Below are 14,149 nucleotides of genomic sequence, written 5' to 3' on the forward strand. Positions count from 1 at the left end.
CCCCAGCCAACATGCTGGGAGGTGAAGTCCACCCATCTTAAAGTTGCCAAGGTTGAGGAACCCTGTTTTAAAGGGCTCCTGAAAGGTAATTTTAGAACTAATATCGTATAAAGTTTTGAAAACTCTTTTTTCACAGTAAAAATCTGACCAAACTGGTGCTAAATGTCCACTCAACCTTTCACAAAGTCACAATACATGTTTATTTAGATCACTGTTACATATAAATAGGCACATATTGCTGATACTGGATCCATGCTTACTCAGATGTTCCTTGAGTTAACTGACACTGTCTAATGAAAGCACACCAGGACAGCAATCTACTTGGGAACAGGTCATACTTCCACGTAATCATGGACAGGTCCTCTACCAACATGCCCATGGCTTTTTTGATGAACCCAGGGTCTGATTTCCAGGAAGAATCAGTCCAATTGCTTGGGAAGTTTGCAGAGCGTTAGAGGGGGGGCCATTGTTCCCGGTCCCCCAGCATCTACTAACAAAGGAAGCTTTATTTAGCTGTCCTGCAGGGGTCCTTCTCACTGTCTGGAAATTTTGTCATGTCCTTGTTATGGGGCTTAGACTCAACAAGTATAACTTCAGATCTGGCAAGAGGAAACTCTTGGCTTGGGGTACAGTGGTTACACCCTTGCAAAGATGGGGGTGAAGAAAGAGGAAACAAAAGAGGGACTGGGAACTGGTCCGACAACATTCATTACGTGCTCAGCTGGAGGTGCTGTCGTGACTGGCAGGAGCCTTGCGTAGTCTTTCATCAGCCTGAGCAAAGAGTTTTAAATTTAACCCAGTGGAGAAAATGATTCATCTCTTCTATCTCACCATCCTATTAAAAACGTTTGGCTCAGCGGTGAGATCAAGGAAGCAAATTGTCTGTGGTCCCCAAGGCTGAAATGGATGACACAGGCTGTGTCTGAAGCCCTATGGTGAGGCCAACAGGAGTGGGGGGCTTTGGGGAAGGAAGGAAGGAAGGAAGGAAGGAAGGAAGGAAGGAAGGAAGGAAGGAAGGAAGGAAGGAAGGAAGGAAGGAAGGAAGGAAGGAAGGAAGGAAGGAAGGAAATATTTTTGGATCCACTGAATCCCACATCTAACTACTATCAGTCAAAGGTCTTTGCCACATCCTATCCAAGACTGGAATCCAAGTCTGTTTACCCTCTTGCTGGTGACATTCAGAACAGAGGTCAGATATTTGGAGTGTGATCCTACATTTCTTTCTTTCTTTCTTTTCTTAAGCTCTCTAACCCAACAGCCAACATCCCCAGGTTTTATGGTGGTGATTTCATCTGCCAACCCTTTCATCTGGCCGTGATGATTCAATTCCACCAGGGAGAGTGAGAGGCCTTGAGTCGCCTTCTGTGGCAGTTCAGCCCAAGGGTGAGGAAGGAGGCCATTGTGGAACTAATGACCGAATGCCAGTGAGATGCCAGGTTCTCTGTGCTCTTTCCGAGACAAAGATAGTAAAGCCACGATTTGCACTGGTGGCTGAAGGAGCAGGAATGCGGATCATGCTGACTGAGTCTTTCTTTTCTTTTCTTTTCCAGCGAAAGGAGGGGGAAGAGAAGGTTTTGTGCTGACCAGCTAGAATTTCACTGTGTTCTTTTCCCTCCGCCATGCGGGCGCTGAGAGGGCTATACAAATCTACAGCCAATTGCCAAGTGATGCAGATGGAAAAGCAGGGATCATGAAAGGTCTGACATCATGGTTCGAGAGGGTTCAGCCAGGGCACTGCCTGGCACCAGGGAGCATATAAAGCCTGGGCACTTGGCTTGCCAGCATGCACTGCCACCCGCCGTTTCCTTCGGGGAGATGGATGTCACCATTCACCACCCCTTCTTCCGCAGACGGCTGCTCCCTAGCCTGTCACCCAGCCGCATCTTCGGCCAACATTTTGGGGAGCCCATCATGGAATCTGAACTGTTCGCTGGCACCTTCCCTCTCAGCTCCTTCTTTCTGAGACCGTTCACCTTCAGGAACACTGGCTGGCTGGACAGTGGACTCCCAGAGGTAAACCTTCCTCTTGCTCAAATGCCTGAATCCGGGTGGAGGGCACCTGCCAACTGTTGTTATCCTTGCCCTGTTATTCCTTCCTTTGTGGGGCTTTGTATGTAGTACAGCAAGGGTGTGAGGATACATGACAAAAACAACTTAAATCAGGTGTCAACAATGGTTCCTTTTTAGACAAGTTGACCTACAATTCCCATCACCCGAGCTAGCGTGGCCAGGAAGCGGTAAGCCAGAACTTCTGCTGACAATCCAGTTCTCCTATCGCACCAATGATTCACTTATTTGTGAAGTGGGCACTGTTTCTGTATCTTCTGTTCAGATGCTGATAGGCACATTGCTCCTTTCCGTGGCACAGCCTAAAAGGGCTAGGTACTGCCCCAAAATTACAAGTAATACTTTGCTTGCTACTTGCAATCTGAGAACCAGACATAATAAAAAGGGAGGTAAAATTAAGGGGGGGATAAATTAGCACAAACAAGAGTCTTTAAAGAAGCAGAAGGCTGGAATGCAATTCATCGTCTGATGGAAGAGGGGGAGAAAGCTGCGAAGTGCTCAGTGGGCGATACAGGCAGTCCCCAGGTTAAGAATTTCTGACTTATGCGCAACTTGTACTTACGGACAGACTGCCATAAAGCCTATTCATATTAAAAATTTGAGTTAAACACAATGGTTCGTAATAACAAACACATGTACTACTTTGTGATGCTCACAAAAACATTGCGCAGCTTCAGCAGTTCGTCGGCTCAAGGAAGGAGAATGCCATCCACCATTTTATATACTATATACTAAACAAACATTTGACTGACTGATACTAAATAAGAACTGTATGTACCTGTTCTGACTTGCCTACAAATTCGATTTAAAGACAGACTTGGGAACGGATCTTGTTCATAATCCGGGGACTGCCTATACTAACCATTTTCTGGGTTTGGACTATATACTGCACGGTATGCTAACCAGAGATGCTGGGTTCACACACTACACTAACCCACAAAAAAACCCTACCCAAAGATAAAGTGAATGAAGATTATGATGTCATGAGAATGCATCTGCTCCTTTTTCACTGATCTAGTTAAGCATATTCCCAACCCAGTGAGGGAACAGAAAGAACCATGGTAACTTCCACGTGATGCCTCTGCAAATTTTACAAGGGGTCCAGAGAACCGTCTCTTTCATTTGTAGTCCTCCTGTCCTCCCTCTGCTGCTGTTATTTTCTTCCTGGAGAAAGCCCATTGGGTGGGACAGGCAAACTAGCCACACTATACATCTTGACTGCTGATATTTGGAAACACCCATCAGTTTGAGGAGTTAAGCCAACAAGGCATTTTGTCTGTGGGGCGTGATCTATTGCCAGTCAGCTATATGGCCCTTCTAACTTTGTAAGGCAGAAAATATCATTTTCATGTGTATAATTTTACATATCTTTTTTTATAAGTTAGAAATACACACCACTTTAGCCTTTTCATCAAATGAAGAAGTTTAAGTTCCCTGACAGTTCTAATGACCCTTTTCTGCACCTTCTCTGTCCTCAGGCTACAAGGATGGTAACATGTAGAACTGACTTTTATTTTGGGAGATAGAATATCAAATTATAACTTATGGTCAATTCACTGAAAGCTTGCAATGAGGCCTCGAACACGTTGAAGTCTTCTGTCTAGAATCTCCTGACCCTTGATAAACATGAAATGTTCTTTCTGTCCTAACCCAAACTGTTTGTCAGCAGATGCACTTGGACAACAACAAGTTTTCCGTGAACCTGGATGTGAAGCATTTCTCTCCTGAGGAGCTAAAGGTCAAGGTCTGGGGAGACGTGATTGAAGTCCAGGGGAAGCATGAGGAGCGCCAGGTTGGTCTCATCTGGGATGACCCTGCCTGGCACAGCAATGGGGGACAAAATGAGGGCTGCCCCCTGGAGAGGTCACACAGCCACAATATCTGTCACACCTGGAAGGGTCTCAAAGTGATGCCTGTGGCAGTGGAAATGGGGAGGCCCACTTAATTTAATTCTTTCATTTCAAAGCAGAGGAGGCCAGAGCTGAGGCTAATTTACCATTAACCTGTCTAGCTTCGTATTGCCCAGGCTGTTTGGGGGTGACTCATCCAGTTCTCAAGGAGAGGATGTTCCTTAACCCAGTATTCCAGAAACTTAAATTGGAAAGCTGAACCCAGGGCTTTTCAATTGCAAGATGCTGCTTATCCCATAGGACAATTCACAAACTGACAGTGCTTTTTCTCCCTCTCCCCCACAAAGGATGAACAGGGTTTCATTGCCCGTGAGTTCAACAGGAAGTACAGAATCCCAGCCGATGTGGACCCCCTCACCATCACCTCCTCCCTCTCCTCGGATGGTGTCCTGACAGTGAATGGACCAAGGAAACTCAAGCAAGTTCCTGAGCGCAGCATCCCTGTCACAAGGGAAGAAAAATCTGCCCTCCTCCCAGGACCAAGAAAATAGATGCTCCCGGAGACCCGCCCGTTTTATACTGAAGAAAGTCTTTCCATAGGACAGAAATGACAAATTGGCTCTTATTTATTTGTGCAAAGATAGGCAAGTGAGCTTCTTTACTAACAAATAAACAGTTGGTAGCTTCTTTCCTCAATCTTCCTGGCAAATTAAATCTAAGATAAGACAAGACTCATGAACTGATGGTTTAATAGAGTTTTGGAACTGCTAAGAAAGCCACAGAGAAAGCTAGGAAGGAACCAGAACTGAAAAATGAATGAGGTAGAGTCTCCTGGTGCACATTTCTTTTATTTAAGGAGCTGCTGCCCAGCAGCCGAGCTTCTAACCATTTGGGTAGGGAAAGGAGACCTTCTCAGCAGAGCCTTCCACCCCTCAGGTGGCCCTGGAGCTGCCTACTGCTTCAGCTGGGTCCCCTCTGCTTCCTTGAGCTTCCCGTCACCCAAAGAGCGTTGCTTTGCTCTGCTGTGCGGAGGCTCGTAATCGATCATGTAGCACGACCGAGCGGTGGGCTTGATCGGAGGTGGCTCCAGCTCTGGCTGGTGTCCAGGAAACCAGTGAGGCTCTCGCATAACCCCTAAGAGCAGAGAGAGGACAAGGGAAGGCAGGAAAGCAAAGCACGGAGGAGGAGGCAAAATTTAACCCACACACTGAACTCCCTTTGCAGAAGCCCAAGGCAGCCCTGGCTTTGGCTTCTCCTAACAGAAGGGGTCCAGAAGGGAAGACCAAAGCACTGCCCTGCTTTGCAGGAATTTCGGTACTTGGCTGACAGTGAACCTCTTCACCTTCCTGGCTTTGGGAAATCACACCTGGACCCTTGTATCAGCCTGAGATTTGGATTCCCGAGAGTGCTTAACTGGAATCCTGAAACCTATCATTTACTAAACAGAACTGTTTCCAAACAAGCTGGTAACTTTGAGAGGAGGAGGGGGGAGGAATGGCTCACTTGCACATCTGGGGGCATTTCACTGATTTGTCTGTACAGTAGTCCTTTGCTGGGGTGCACCTGAAGTCCCAGAGTCTTTGCTTGCGGTAGCTATTTATTGACTCTGATCTGACCCTTCCGGATATCTTAGGTCACATGCTATCAATGCTCGTATTTGTCTTATTTTATCTCCTCTGCTAGCAATCTTTTGGAAACATATAAAAGCCCTTGGTTTACCCTTAAATTTTGTTCCTGCATATTAGTGTTGTGCACCTACTTCTTAAGCTGCGAGGCATTTCCTTGGAATAGTCTGTCACATAGGTGGACTCGAAGTAGTGAGCATACTGAAAGGGAAAACCCAGAGTCAGCGCACGCTTAGTTAAGAAAGCAGTTTCATTCAATCATGGCAACCTTCAAGCAGAAGAGCCCTTATCCCCAAAGCAAACCGGTTTACACTCTGGCTCAGAGCCCAACAGAACTCTAGTTCGACGTAGCTGAAGACAAGAAGTATGAAGGGATTAACTCCAAATTCCTGAACTCAGAAGTTAGCCTTGCTATGTTCAATAAGGTTTGCTGCCAAAAAATGTGTGCAAAGTGGCGTCCAATGAAAATAAACCATTAACTGAAGAGAGAAAACAAGACAAAACAAGAACAGGCAGAATGAAATAGCTAATGCAGAATGAAATAGCTAACGTCCTCCATGAGACTCTTCAGGATGCTTGATTTCTTAAGTGACCTCTCATTTAGATAGGAGGCTGTGCAGATCCAGGAATGTTTACAGATCATCACCACAGCCATTGCTTTGTTATACTGGAATCCCCATGTCTTATAAGGGGACCAGAGAGCTGGTTCGAATGCTTTTTCCTCCACATTTGATTCATATCATGTGATAGGTTAGGCTGAAAGAGAATTCATAGAGCACAAAACCTTAATGTGGATTTTTTGGTTTTTGTATGAGTGATACATGAACCCCACCTACAGTGGTTTGAAAAAATCATGATTCATGGTAAATTATTCAACAAACCATGGCTTGAAAAAAGCATTGGATTGGTACAATGCATGAAACCAGCCACTGCCTGGCCCCACGTTATGCAGGGAGTTTCCTCACTGACCAAAAATGCAAATCACATCCAACTCTACATGAGCTCTGAAGTCTGGGCTTCAGACATTTGCAAATTATAAAAAGAATTAAACCCAAAGCACTTGAGAATCAATAACGACCCTTTCTTGTGGCCATCTAGCAAGCAAGATTGTGTTGAAAGGACACTCTGACCTGGGAAGGGAGAGGTTTGAGTTGCTTCCTTTTCTGGATATCGTAACGCTCCTCATTCCAGTTCCCCAAGAGAGTTTTATTGGTATATGAGTCTTCATTGGTGGTGCATCTCCAGCCATACTGGAAGAACTTCGATGTGCTGTTCCAATCTGTCCATATTTCCCCGTGGCCATTTGCACGGAGTAAACAGCCATGATGAGGGTTAAAGAAGCAAGACAAGGACATGGCCTGAGAAGAGACGGAAAAACAGGCCAAGTACTGTATAGCAGATCACAGAAAGCAGTTGCTGTGTCAGAAACCTAGATCTGTTTTATGCCACTTCATCATGCCTTGTATCCAAACACTCCCTACGGAGTGTAGTTAGAAAGGAGAAAATGGGGATTCTGTTAGAAATCCCTATGTCCTTTACAGAACTTAAACATAAAGTCAAGGCTGTAGGGAGTAAGCCTATTGAGCACAGTAAACACTGAACATAGTGATTATCTACCTTGGAGCAAATTTGTACAGATTTGACTCAAATGTCGGGCCTTTTTTTTTTCTTTTAATTTTGAAAGAAGGATTGGGAAGCTGGCATCTGCAGAGCAAAACACTAACTTTTAAATGGAAGTTAGAAAATAAAATGGAGGCTGGCTATCATCCAGGGCTTTACAGTATGTGGAAATGTGCCCATTTACCCAGAAAAAGATGCAGAGGTAAGCTGCAGCAGTAGAGTGCTTCCCTGGAGGCAAGAGGGGGTGATGAGGAGCTGCCTTGCCAGTTTGCTTCCTGATCAATGGGTAACTGATGATGCACACTGTCGGCCTTTTTTGCCACAAGTCCCCACAATGCGCTCTCAATATACCAACTCAAAAGCACTGGAGATTACCTCTGGCTTTACATCATGAGTGAATTATGTCATTGTTAAATGGAGAAAATGGCCCCACAAGAACATTTGATGATGATGATGCTTCTACAAGAGATCTTTTAGATTTTACAGCTTGGTCACTACTTATGCATTCCTGCAAAAAAGCTACTCAGCCCTTCTTCTGTGCTTTTCCAACATCAAAATCCACCTGACTTCTTCCCACTCACCAACATTACTAGCTTTTGAAAGATCAGGTTTTAACCCAAGTCCTTTGGGAGCAATTTTAATCCAGGGATAAAATGGTAGCAAACTGATGGCCAAGAGAATAATTAAGGGAAAAGGTGAATTTTCCAAAGGCTTCAGCATGGAATGGCCAGAAATCTGGAAGCAAGAAATACCTCTGATTCAGAAGTGGTAGTGGTGGTATATGAACTACTGGTCTCGTCCACATCCCACATTTTCTTGCTACTTTTCCTGTTCTCAGTTGGAGCTGGGTTTCAAGAACTCAGAAAAATGGAACACCTCAATAGAGTAGATGTGAAAGCTATAAATGGGTGTTAAAAGTGCCAAGGGCTTTGCTGGGGTGAGGAACTGGAGTAGGCAGCCAAAAAACCCGATTAGCCTAGTTTGTGATGTAATTTCCTGATCATCAGCTAGGGCTGATGTCACTGTCCTCAGAGCATCCAAGGGATAAGGGACTTTTATTTCAAACTGCTACAACTGCATCTTGACAGGACAGTCAGGCACTAAGAGCCTTTCCTCATTTGCCCACCAACTTGGCATAACCATGCCCAGTCTTTTGTCTGCCGTGTCTCCATGACGTTGCCTTCCTCTTGCCCACCACCCATGAGTGAGACAGACACCTAAGTTGTCTTTAGCTGTCCCTGTGTTAAAGTGGTCAAAGGCAGGGACAGAAGCAGGAGAGGGATTGCAAAGGGGCCAGCAAATATTTTGCCATCCTGCTGATGGGTAGAGCACTGTGGGGTGGAGGAAAGCCCTAAGGGCACCTCCAGAGAGGCAATTTAATGCGCTCCCTTCAGAGGAAGGGCTCAAACTCCCACAAAAGTGGACTTTACTTGGAGCCAGCGCACTGAATAACACAGAAGTAGAACTCCTACTAACCTTTTAAATACTTGCTCTTGTGCAAAAGTGAGGCTTCACATCTGGAACCATCAATGCTCCTTCCAACAACCACCCCTTCGAATCTCAAGTACTGTTTTGTTCCCGAAGTTGGTAACGTGTATTTTAATATCTTAAATTATGGTGTTTCCCCACAGACACAAACCCCCGCAGGTTTACCCAAAGGTGAGCTCGAAGAGAATCCTGCTATGCAAGGAGGATGCCCTATCAGTGACAGTCAGAAATAAACGACCTGCTCCAAGGCACACATTTTTGTCTTTTCCAATAAAGTTTTGGGCAGAGCTGCTCCCTCATTTGAAAAAAAGCCAAAGTGCCCTTCGGGGACGGTCCCAAGTGGAGGAAAATTCGGTAACCTGGGTGGGGCCAAGTTTTCTTCTCCAGGAAGGCCCCAGCGGTGCCCTGCAAAGCATCTGCCTCTCCCTCTCCCCCCACCCCGTGGCCCCCGGGACATCAGAAGCACATCTGGATGAAGCGCCGGGAGAAAATCTCCAGCGGATTTTTCTCCCAGGACCCCTCCCGACTTTTAAAAATTATGGAGGACCCCGAAAGAGCTTTTGTTAATACAGGGTTATATTGTTATATTTATCAATATTTAACACATTAAAAATTAGAGCTGACACGTTTGCTGCAGCTACCGCTTCTCACCATTGTTTGATGGGACTTTATCTTGCAATGTTTTTCAACAAGGGCTGGCAAATCACTTTGATTTCGCGGACCCCTGAGAGGGTCTTGGGGCCAAGCCCCTCTCCCTCCTTTTTCTTTTTTAAACGCCCGCCACGCTTTTTTTAACGCTCGATTTAAGCTAAGCAAGCCTCGGCTCTCCTATCGCTCCAGGCAGGCCTCGAAATACATTGTCCAAGAAAGAACGAAAGGAGAAAGAGAGAGAAAGAGACGGCAGACTGCTTCTGAACATGGAGGCTCCACCGCAGCTACCCTCTCACTCTTCCCAAGGAGTTGCCGCCAACCGCAACGAGAATAACAATACTACTACTAATAATAATAATTAAAAAATAAATAAACCGCCCCCCTCCCACCTACCGAAGAGGCCCGGCGCCCCCTCCGCCTTCCCCGCCGCAAAGAAAAGCGCAGAGGGGAGGGGAAGGGAGGAGGGATGGAGGGAGGAAGCCGTTCTTATGGCAACCGCAGAAGCCACGCCCCGGAAGCTAGGGACGCTCATGACGGAAGTGACGCGTAAAACGCTCGACCGCGCTTCCAAGCAACGGGGAGGGAGCGGGGGTTGATGGGAAGGAGCAAGCTAACGGCGAAGTTTGTGTAATTTGCGATATTTCCCCCCCCCCCGTGAATTTGTTTTATAAAAGGGGGGGCTGTCTCGGTCAGAAGGGAAATGGCGGGGGGTTAAAAATGGAGTAGTTGTTGTCACGGCCCCCGCCAGGGGTGGGCGCTGTTCCGGCCTTGCCATGCCCATCATCCCCAGCCGGGCGTCAGTCTGTCCTCTTCTCCCCTCCCCGCAGGAAGGATATCGCCCTGACCCTGTTGGCCCCGGGGTGCGGGGGTGGCTGAGTGAAGGCGGCGGAACGCCCTCAGTCTGTTGCAGCTCAGGGCGCCGGGCAGAAGCGTTGCTCTCCTTGGCTTCGCTCCTGCGGCGGCCTCGGAGGTAGGCCCGGCGAAGAACCGGGCGCTTCTGTAGCCCAGGAGCACCCGCGGGTGCTTCCTGCCAGTTTTGGAGCACGGCTCGCTGGCTGGCCATGGGCCCTGCCGGCTGGGGCTGAGAGACGCTCGGTTGCTTCTCTGCCGCGGAACAAGGTTCTCCGGTGAGTCTGGGAACCCGCGTGGAGACCCGGGGCTGCGGCTCCTCCTTTCCTGCTCCTAACACGGTGGAGCTGATCGCGCCAGGAGCGGCGGACCGAAGGAGGAGTCCGCCCGTGCTCTTCCGCAGTCCGAACTCTGGCTGTTGAGGGCGAAGGCCTTGCCTCCATGCAGGGTTTGCCTCATCCACCACGTTTCCTCCTGGTCGGGGAAGGAAACTTCTCCTTCTCGGTCCATTTGTATGAAGAAAGGGGCACTGAGATCCATATTACTGCAACCTGCTATGGTAGTGAGGAGTCTCTATCTGGACAAGCTTTTGCCAAGTCCAACATACAGTTTCTGAGAGACAAAGGTAAACGGGGGTAGGAAGCAATATCATCATCATCATCATCATCATCACGTTTTTGTTATTATCCTTATATTTTCTTCACCAGCAAAACATTGTCTACTAAACTATGCATTTTTTTTCTTTCAATAATCCAGGTGCTGAAGTCTACTTTTCTGTCAACTGCACAAAACTGAAGGAATACTTCTTGCCAGCTGTGAGGAATTTTGACCGTATTTATTTTAATTTCCCTCATTGTGGAAAAAAGGCGGGAATAAAAAAGAACAGGGAGCTTCTTGCCAAGTTTTTCTGTAGGTGAGACAAAGCAAGGCTGTGTACTTCTTTCTGTTCCACTCTGTGGGTGTATCTGCTTCTTTCAGGACTATTATATATTGCACTAGAAGCCTCAGAATATAAATGTCAGGAAGATAGATCTACCTTTTAGGCCCTCCAACAGACATGCCTTTGTTACCATTAAATGCTTTGCACAATGGGCTGCAGGACAGGACATTGAATGGGCAGAGGAAATATAATTGAGGATTTCTGTGGCTTTGGTGCTTGGTGTTGCTATTCCTGTATGCAACTTTTTCAGCCACTTCCAGTAGCAAAAATGTTTGCGTAAAACAATGTTTCTGAAGTCTACCGATAAGACTACATAAGAGCAAAAACCATGTATCTGGATCAGATGTAGGGCATATCTAGCTCTGATTTGTTTCCATAATGGGCAATCAGATACCTATCCAAAGGCACATAGTTGAACTTGTGTTCAATAGCACTCTGAACTTTTTTTTCCTTTGCTTAAAAAAAAACTTCTGAGAAGGGCAGAAATGAAGTGAAGTTAGCCCCATAACTATGCATTCTTCCTCTTCAAGAACACCTTTCACTTTCTTCCACTTCCCTGCAATTATTAAAAACAAGATAATAGACTTCTTAGAAAACTGACAGCTTGCTACATCAGCTGTAGGACAACGCTACCCACCTCTTTTCTTTGCTCCAGCTGTGCAGATGTTCTGGCAGAGAAAGGAGAGATCCACGTGGCACTTTGCAGAGGACAAGGGGGGACCCCTGCAGACCACCCTGTGCGGGAGTGGCACAACAGCTGGCAAGTCGTGGAGATGGCAGCAGAAGCAGGATTTATCTTGAGCGGCATTCAGCCATTTAATATCAGGGATGCTGGTGGATATAAATGTACAGGCTACAGGTAAGCTGCAGCTGATCCCATCCCAGGTGCTATTTTAGATGTTGCCCAAGTTAGTTCCTTATTACCAAAAGCTCCTCTCTCTTGAGAAGCACCATGCAAGCTCAGTAGGTGAGATCTGCACATACTTATATACTTTTATTTCTTATAAAACTAAGGAAGTCTGGTATTTAAACTTCTGTTACCTCTAACAGAAGAGAGCTGTGACCCTTTTGGTTCTCAAGCCTTTGTGGGAGCAAGCTGAGACAAGGAAAAGATTAAATTTCTAGTAAAATCCTATAAAAAGGTTGGAAAGGAATCAGACCTATATAGCCTTCTGTAACAATGATTTTTGTATATGTTGGTCTACAGTTCCTTTGTCTCACAAAAATGGTTCTTGTAACTGTTGACACCTTTCACCATGAATCTTGCCTAGTGTTTCAGTCACCCAAAAATTTACCTTCTGGATTTTCAGTTCCATTTGTTTGCCATCAATTGGTTCAGCTAATTCACCTTCATTTTTCTTGTGCAAATGAAAAACGTTGATTCATTTGCCTCCAAGCACATCTGCTTTCTTTGTAGGAATCAGGATAAAGCTTTCTGCATAGAAGGAGCTGTGAATCACATATTCACCCAGAGTATGCCATTTCTGCATTCAAGACCTTTGATTTGCGAAGTGGAGCTAGAAGGCAAAATAGTTCCCTGCCAAGTTCCACAGATATTTCTAGATAAGATAAACAGGTATGCAGTAGAATTTCCAAATCCTTTGAACCTAATCTCTGCATAATGTAATCACTCAGCTGATGATTGTGCTCTTAAAAAGAACATTTAAGAGGTCTACTTTTATTTTAGTATCTGGATGCATTTTGGACTGACATCTGAGAAACTAGAATAATACCAATGAACGGGCTAAAGATCATAATGCGCTTTCACATTTACTGCTCCATCAATAATTTGCTATTTTTCAAAATATAACATCTGATGTTAGTGTTTTGCCTTGTTTAATACTACTGTTTTCTAACATATTTTATAATCTGAACTAGGAACTACTTAGATATTAATTCGAAGCATCCTGTAAGAACTATAAATGAAAAACTAATTGATGAGCTCGGCAGATCTTTCCCAGTTCAGAAGGTGAATTCTTCACTTCCTTTGGTATACGAACACAGTTCTGCTTCTCCTTCTGCAGCAGATATCCTTTGGATGGTTCCGGTTGCCAAAAGACACTCCAAAATTAAGTCTATGGCTACTAAAAGTGACACAGAGATGTTTCTTCCTTCAGGCTTCCCTAACTGGGAAGGAACTGATCAGGATCGTGATTTGAGTTGGACCTTGGGACAATATTATCTTCGACCTTCCCTGTTGATTTTTCTTCATTCTATTATAAAGCAGACAGACTTTTCTTCTCGGACTTTGTTGGCCCTCAGTGGGCTGGCCTTTAAAAAATGTAAGCTCTCTGCTCACGTTCCCCCCATCTTCCATGAGGCCATCTTTGTCTGTGCAGTTAAGAAAGACTTAGGGGATGCGCAGCTCCTGATAAAAAACCTCACAGATACATTAAACTCTTTACTCCAATCATCAGGTTTTAAGTTGAACTCTCTGAACCAGGAGCCAGAAGCCAGTCCACAGAATACCTTTCTATCTTCTTCAGAACTCTTTCTGCACACACCAAAATATGGTGTGACTGTGAGCTGCGAGGGCTTTGATTCTGGCATAAAGGAACTTTGTGTTGGAACAATAAGTACCATTCCATGGCAGCCTTCAAGTGTTAATCAAGAGATTGTTTGCATTTCTTTGAACCTTGATCTTCTGGCTATGTGCATATGTAGAATTTCTGACTGGCGCATGCTCTGGACTTCAGATGAACGTTTTGCAAACCAGTTTGCGGGGGGGCATTTAGGCCTTTTCCAGAACTTTTCCCTCCATCCACCAACCTACGTGCATGACATCAGCTTCTGGGTTCCAGAAACAGAAACATTCAATGAAACCCAGTTTCATGCCATTGCCAGGTGCGTGTCTTTGGAAACGGTTGTGTCTGCCCAGCTGCTTGACAGTTTTCAGCACCCAGGCACAGCACAAACCAGCCTGTGCTACAGGCTCGTTTACCAGTCTTGCGACAAAGCGCTCGATCGCCACCAGGTGGCTGCCATGCAGATGGAGCTTAGGAAAGAACTACAGCAGTGTCTGCGGGTGATTGTTAGGTAGGAAGATGGGGAAGAAAACG

At 45.8% G+C, this 14,149-nt stretch overlaps 2 protein-coding genes across 8 annotated transcripts; one reads left to right on the plus strand and one right to left on the minus strand.

The window, feature by feature from the left end:
* Positions 1–814: 814 nt before the first annotated feature.
* CRYAB (crystallin alpha B) lies at positions 815–4,648 on the plus strand. Of its 5 annotated transcripts, XM_025162946.2 has the most exons (5): positions 818–935; positions 1,551–1,697; positions 1,851–2,013; positions 3,734–3,859; positions 4,265–4,648. In XM_025162946.2, exons 3-5 carry the CDS (start codon positions 1,912–1,914, stop codon positions 4,466–4,468), a joined length of 432 nt encoding a protein of 143 aa, XP_025018714.1. In that variant the 5' UTR covers positions 818–935; positions 1,551–1,697; positions 1,851–1,911; the 3' UTR covers positions 4,469–4,648. The 5 variants fall into 5 exon arrangements, with proteins under 5 accessions (XP_007422666.1, XP_007422667.1, XP_025018714.1 ...); XM_007422604.4 differs by having other exon boundaries at positions 815–935; positions 1,551–2,013; XM_007422605.4 differs by having other exon boundaries at positions 817–935; positions 1,551–2,013; positions 3,737–3,859.
* A 141-nt stretch (positions 4,649–4,789) lies between these two features.
* Positions 4,790–11,898, minus strand: CFAP68 (cilia and flagella associated protein 68). 3 transcript variants are annotated; one of them, XM_088138952.1, is made up of 4 exons: positions 11,728–11,898; positions 6,673–6,900; positions 5,677–5,743; positions 4,790–5,051 (listed from the first exon to the last, which is right to left on the minus strand). In XM_088138952.1, exons 1-4 carry the CDS (start codon positions 11,896–11,898, stop codon positions 4,870–4,872), a joined length of 648 nt encoding a protein of 215 aa, XP_087995078.1. In that variant the 3' UTR covers positions 4,790–4,869. The 3 variants fall into 3 exon arrangements, with proteins under 3 accessions (XP_087995078.1, XP_007422668.1, XP_087995079.1); XM_007422606.4 differs by lacking the exon at positions 11,728–11,898 and adding an exon at positions 9,695–9,821; XM_088138953.1 differs by lacking the exon at positions 11,728–11,898 and adding an exon at positions 8,639–9,632.
* Positions 11,899–14,149: the final 2,251 nt, after the last annotated feature.

Source organism: Python bivittatus, unplaced genomic scaffold (assembly GCF_059951505.1).
Source record: "Python bivittatus isolate LINGU-HERP-01145 unplaced genomic scaffold, Pbiv_v1 ctg000320_np1212, whole genome shotgun sequence".
Lineage (NCBI taxonomy): Eukaryota > Metazoa > Chordata > Lepidosauria > Squamata > Pythonidae > Python > Python bivittatus.

Coding starts and splice junctions, on each gene's coding strand:
- CRYAB (XM_007422604.4), top strand. CDS start 1,708: ATGGTTCGAGAGGGTTCAGCCAGGGCACTGCCTGGCACCAGGGAGCAT. Junction 2,014..3,733: donor TGGACAGTGGACTCCCAGAG/GTAAACCTTCCT, acceptor ACTGTTTGTCAG/CAGATGCACTTGGACAACAA. Junction 3,860..4,264: donor GGAAGCATGAGGAGCGCCAG/GTTGGTCTCATC, acceptor TCCCCCACAAAG/GATGAACAGGGTTTCATTGC.
- CFAP68 (XM_088138952.1), bottom strand. CDS start 11,898: ATGCCGCTCAAGATAAATCCTGCTTCTGCTGCCATCTCCACGACTTGC. Junction 5,744..6,672: donor TCAAACCTCTCCCTTCCCAG/GTCAGAGTGTCC, acceptor TTTCCCTTTCAG/TATGCTCACTACTTCGAGTC. Junction 5,052..5,676: donor AATGCCTCGCAGCTTAAGAA/GTAGGTGCACAA, acceptor CTCTGCTCTTAG/GGGTTATGCGAGAGCCTCAC.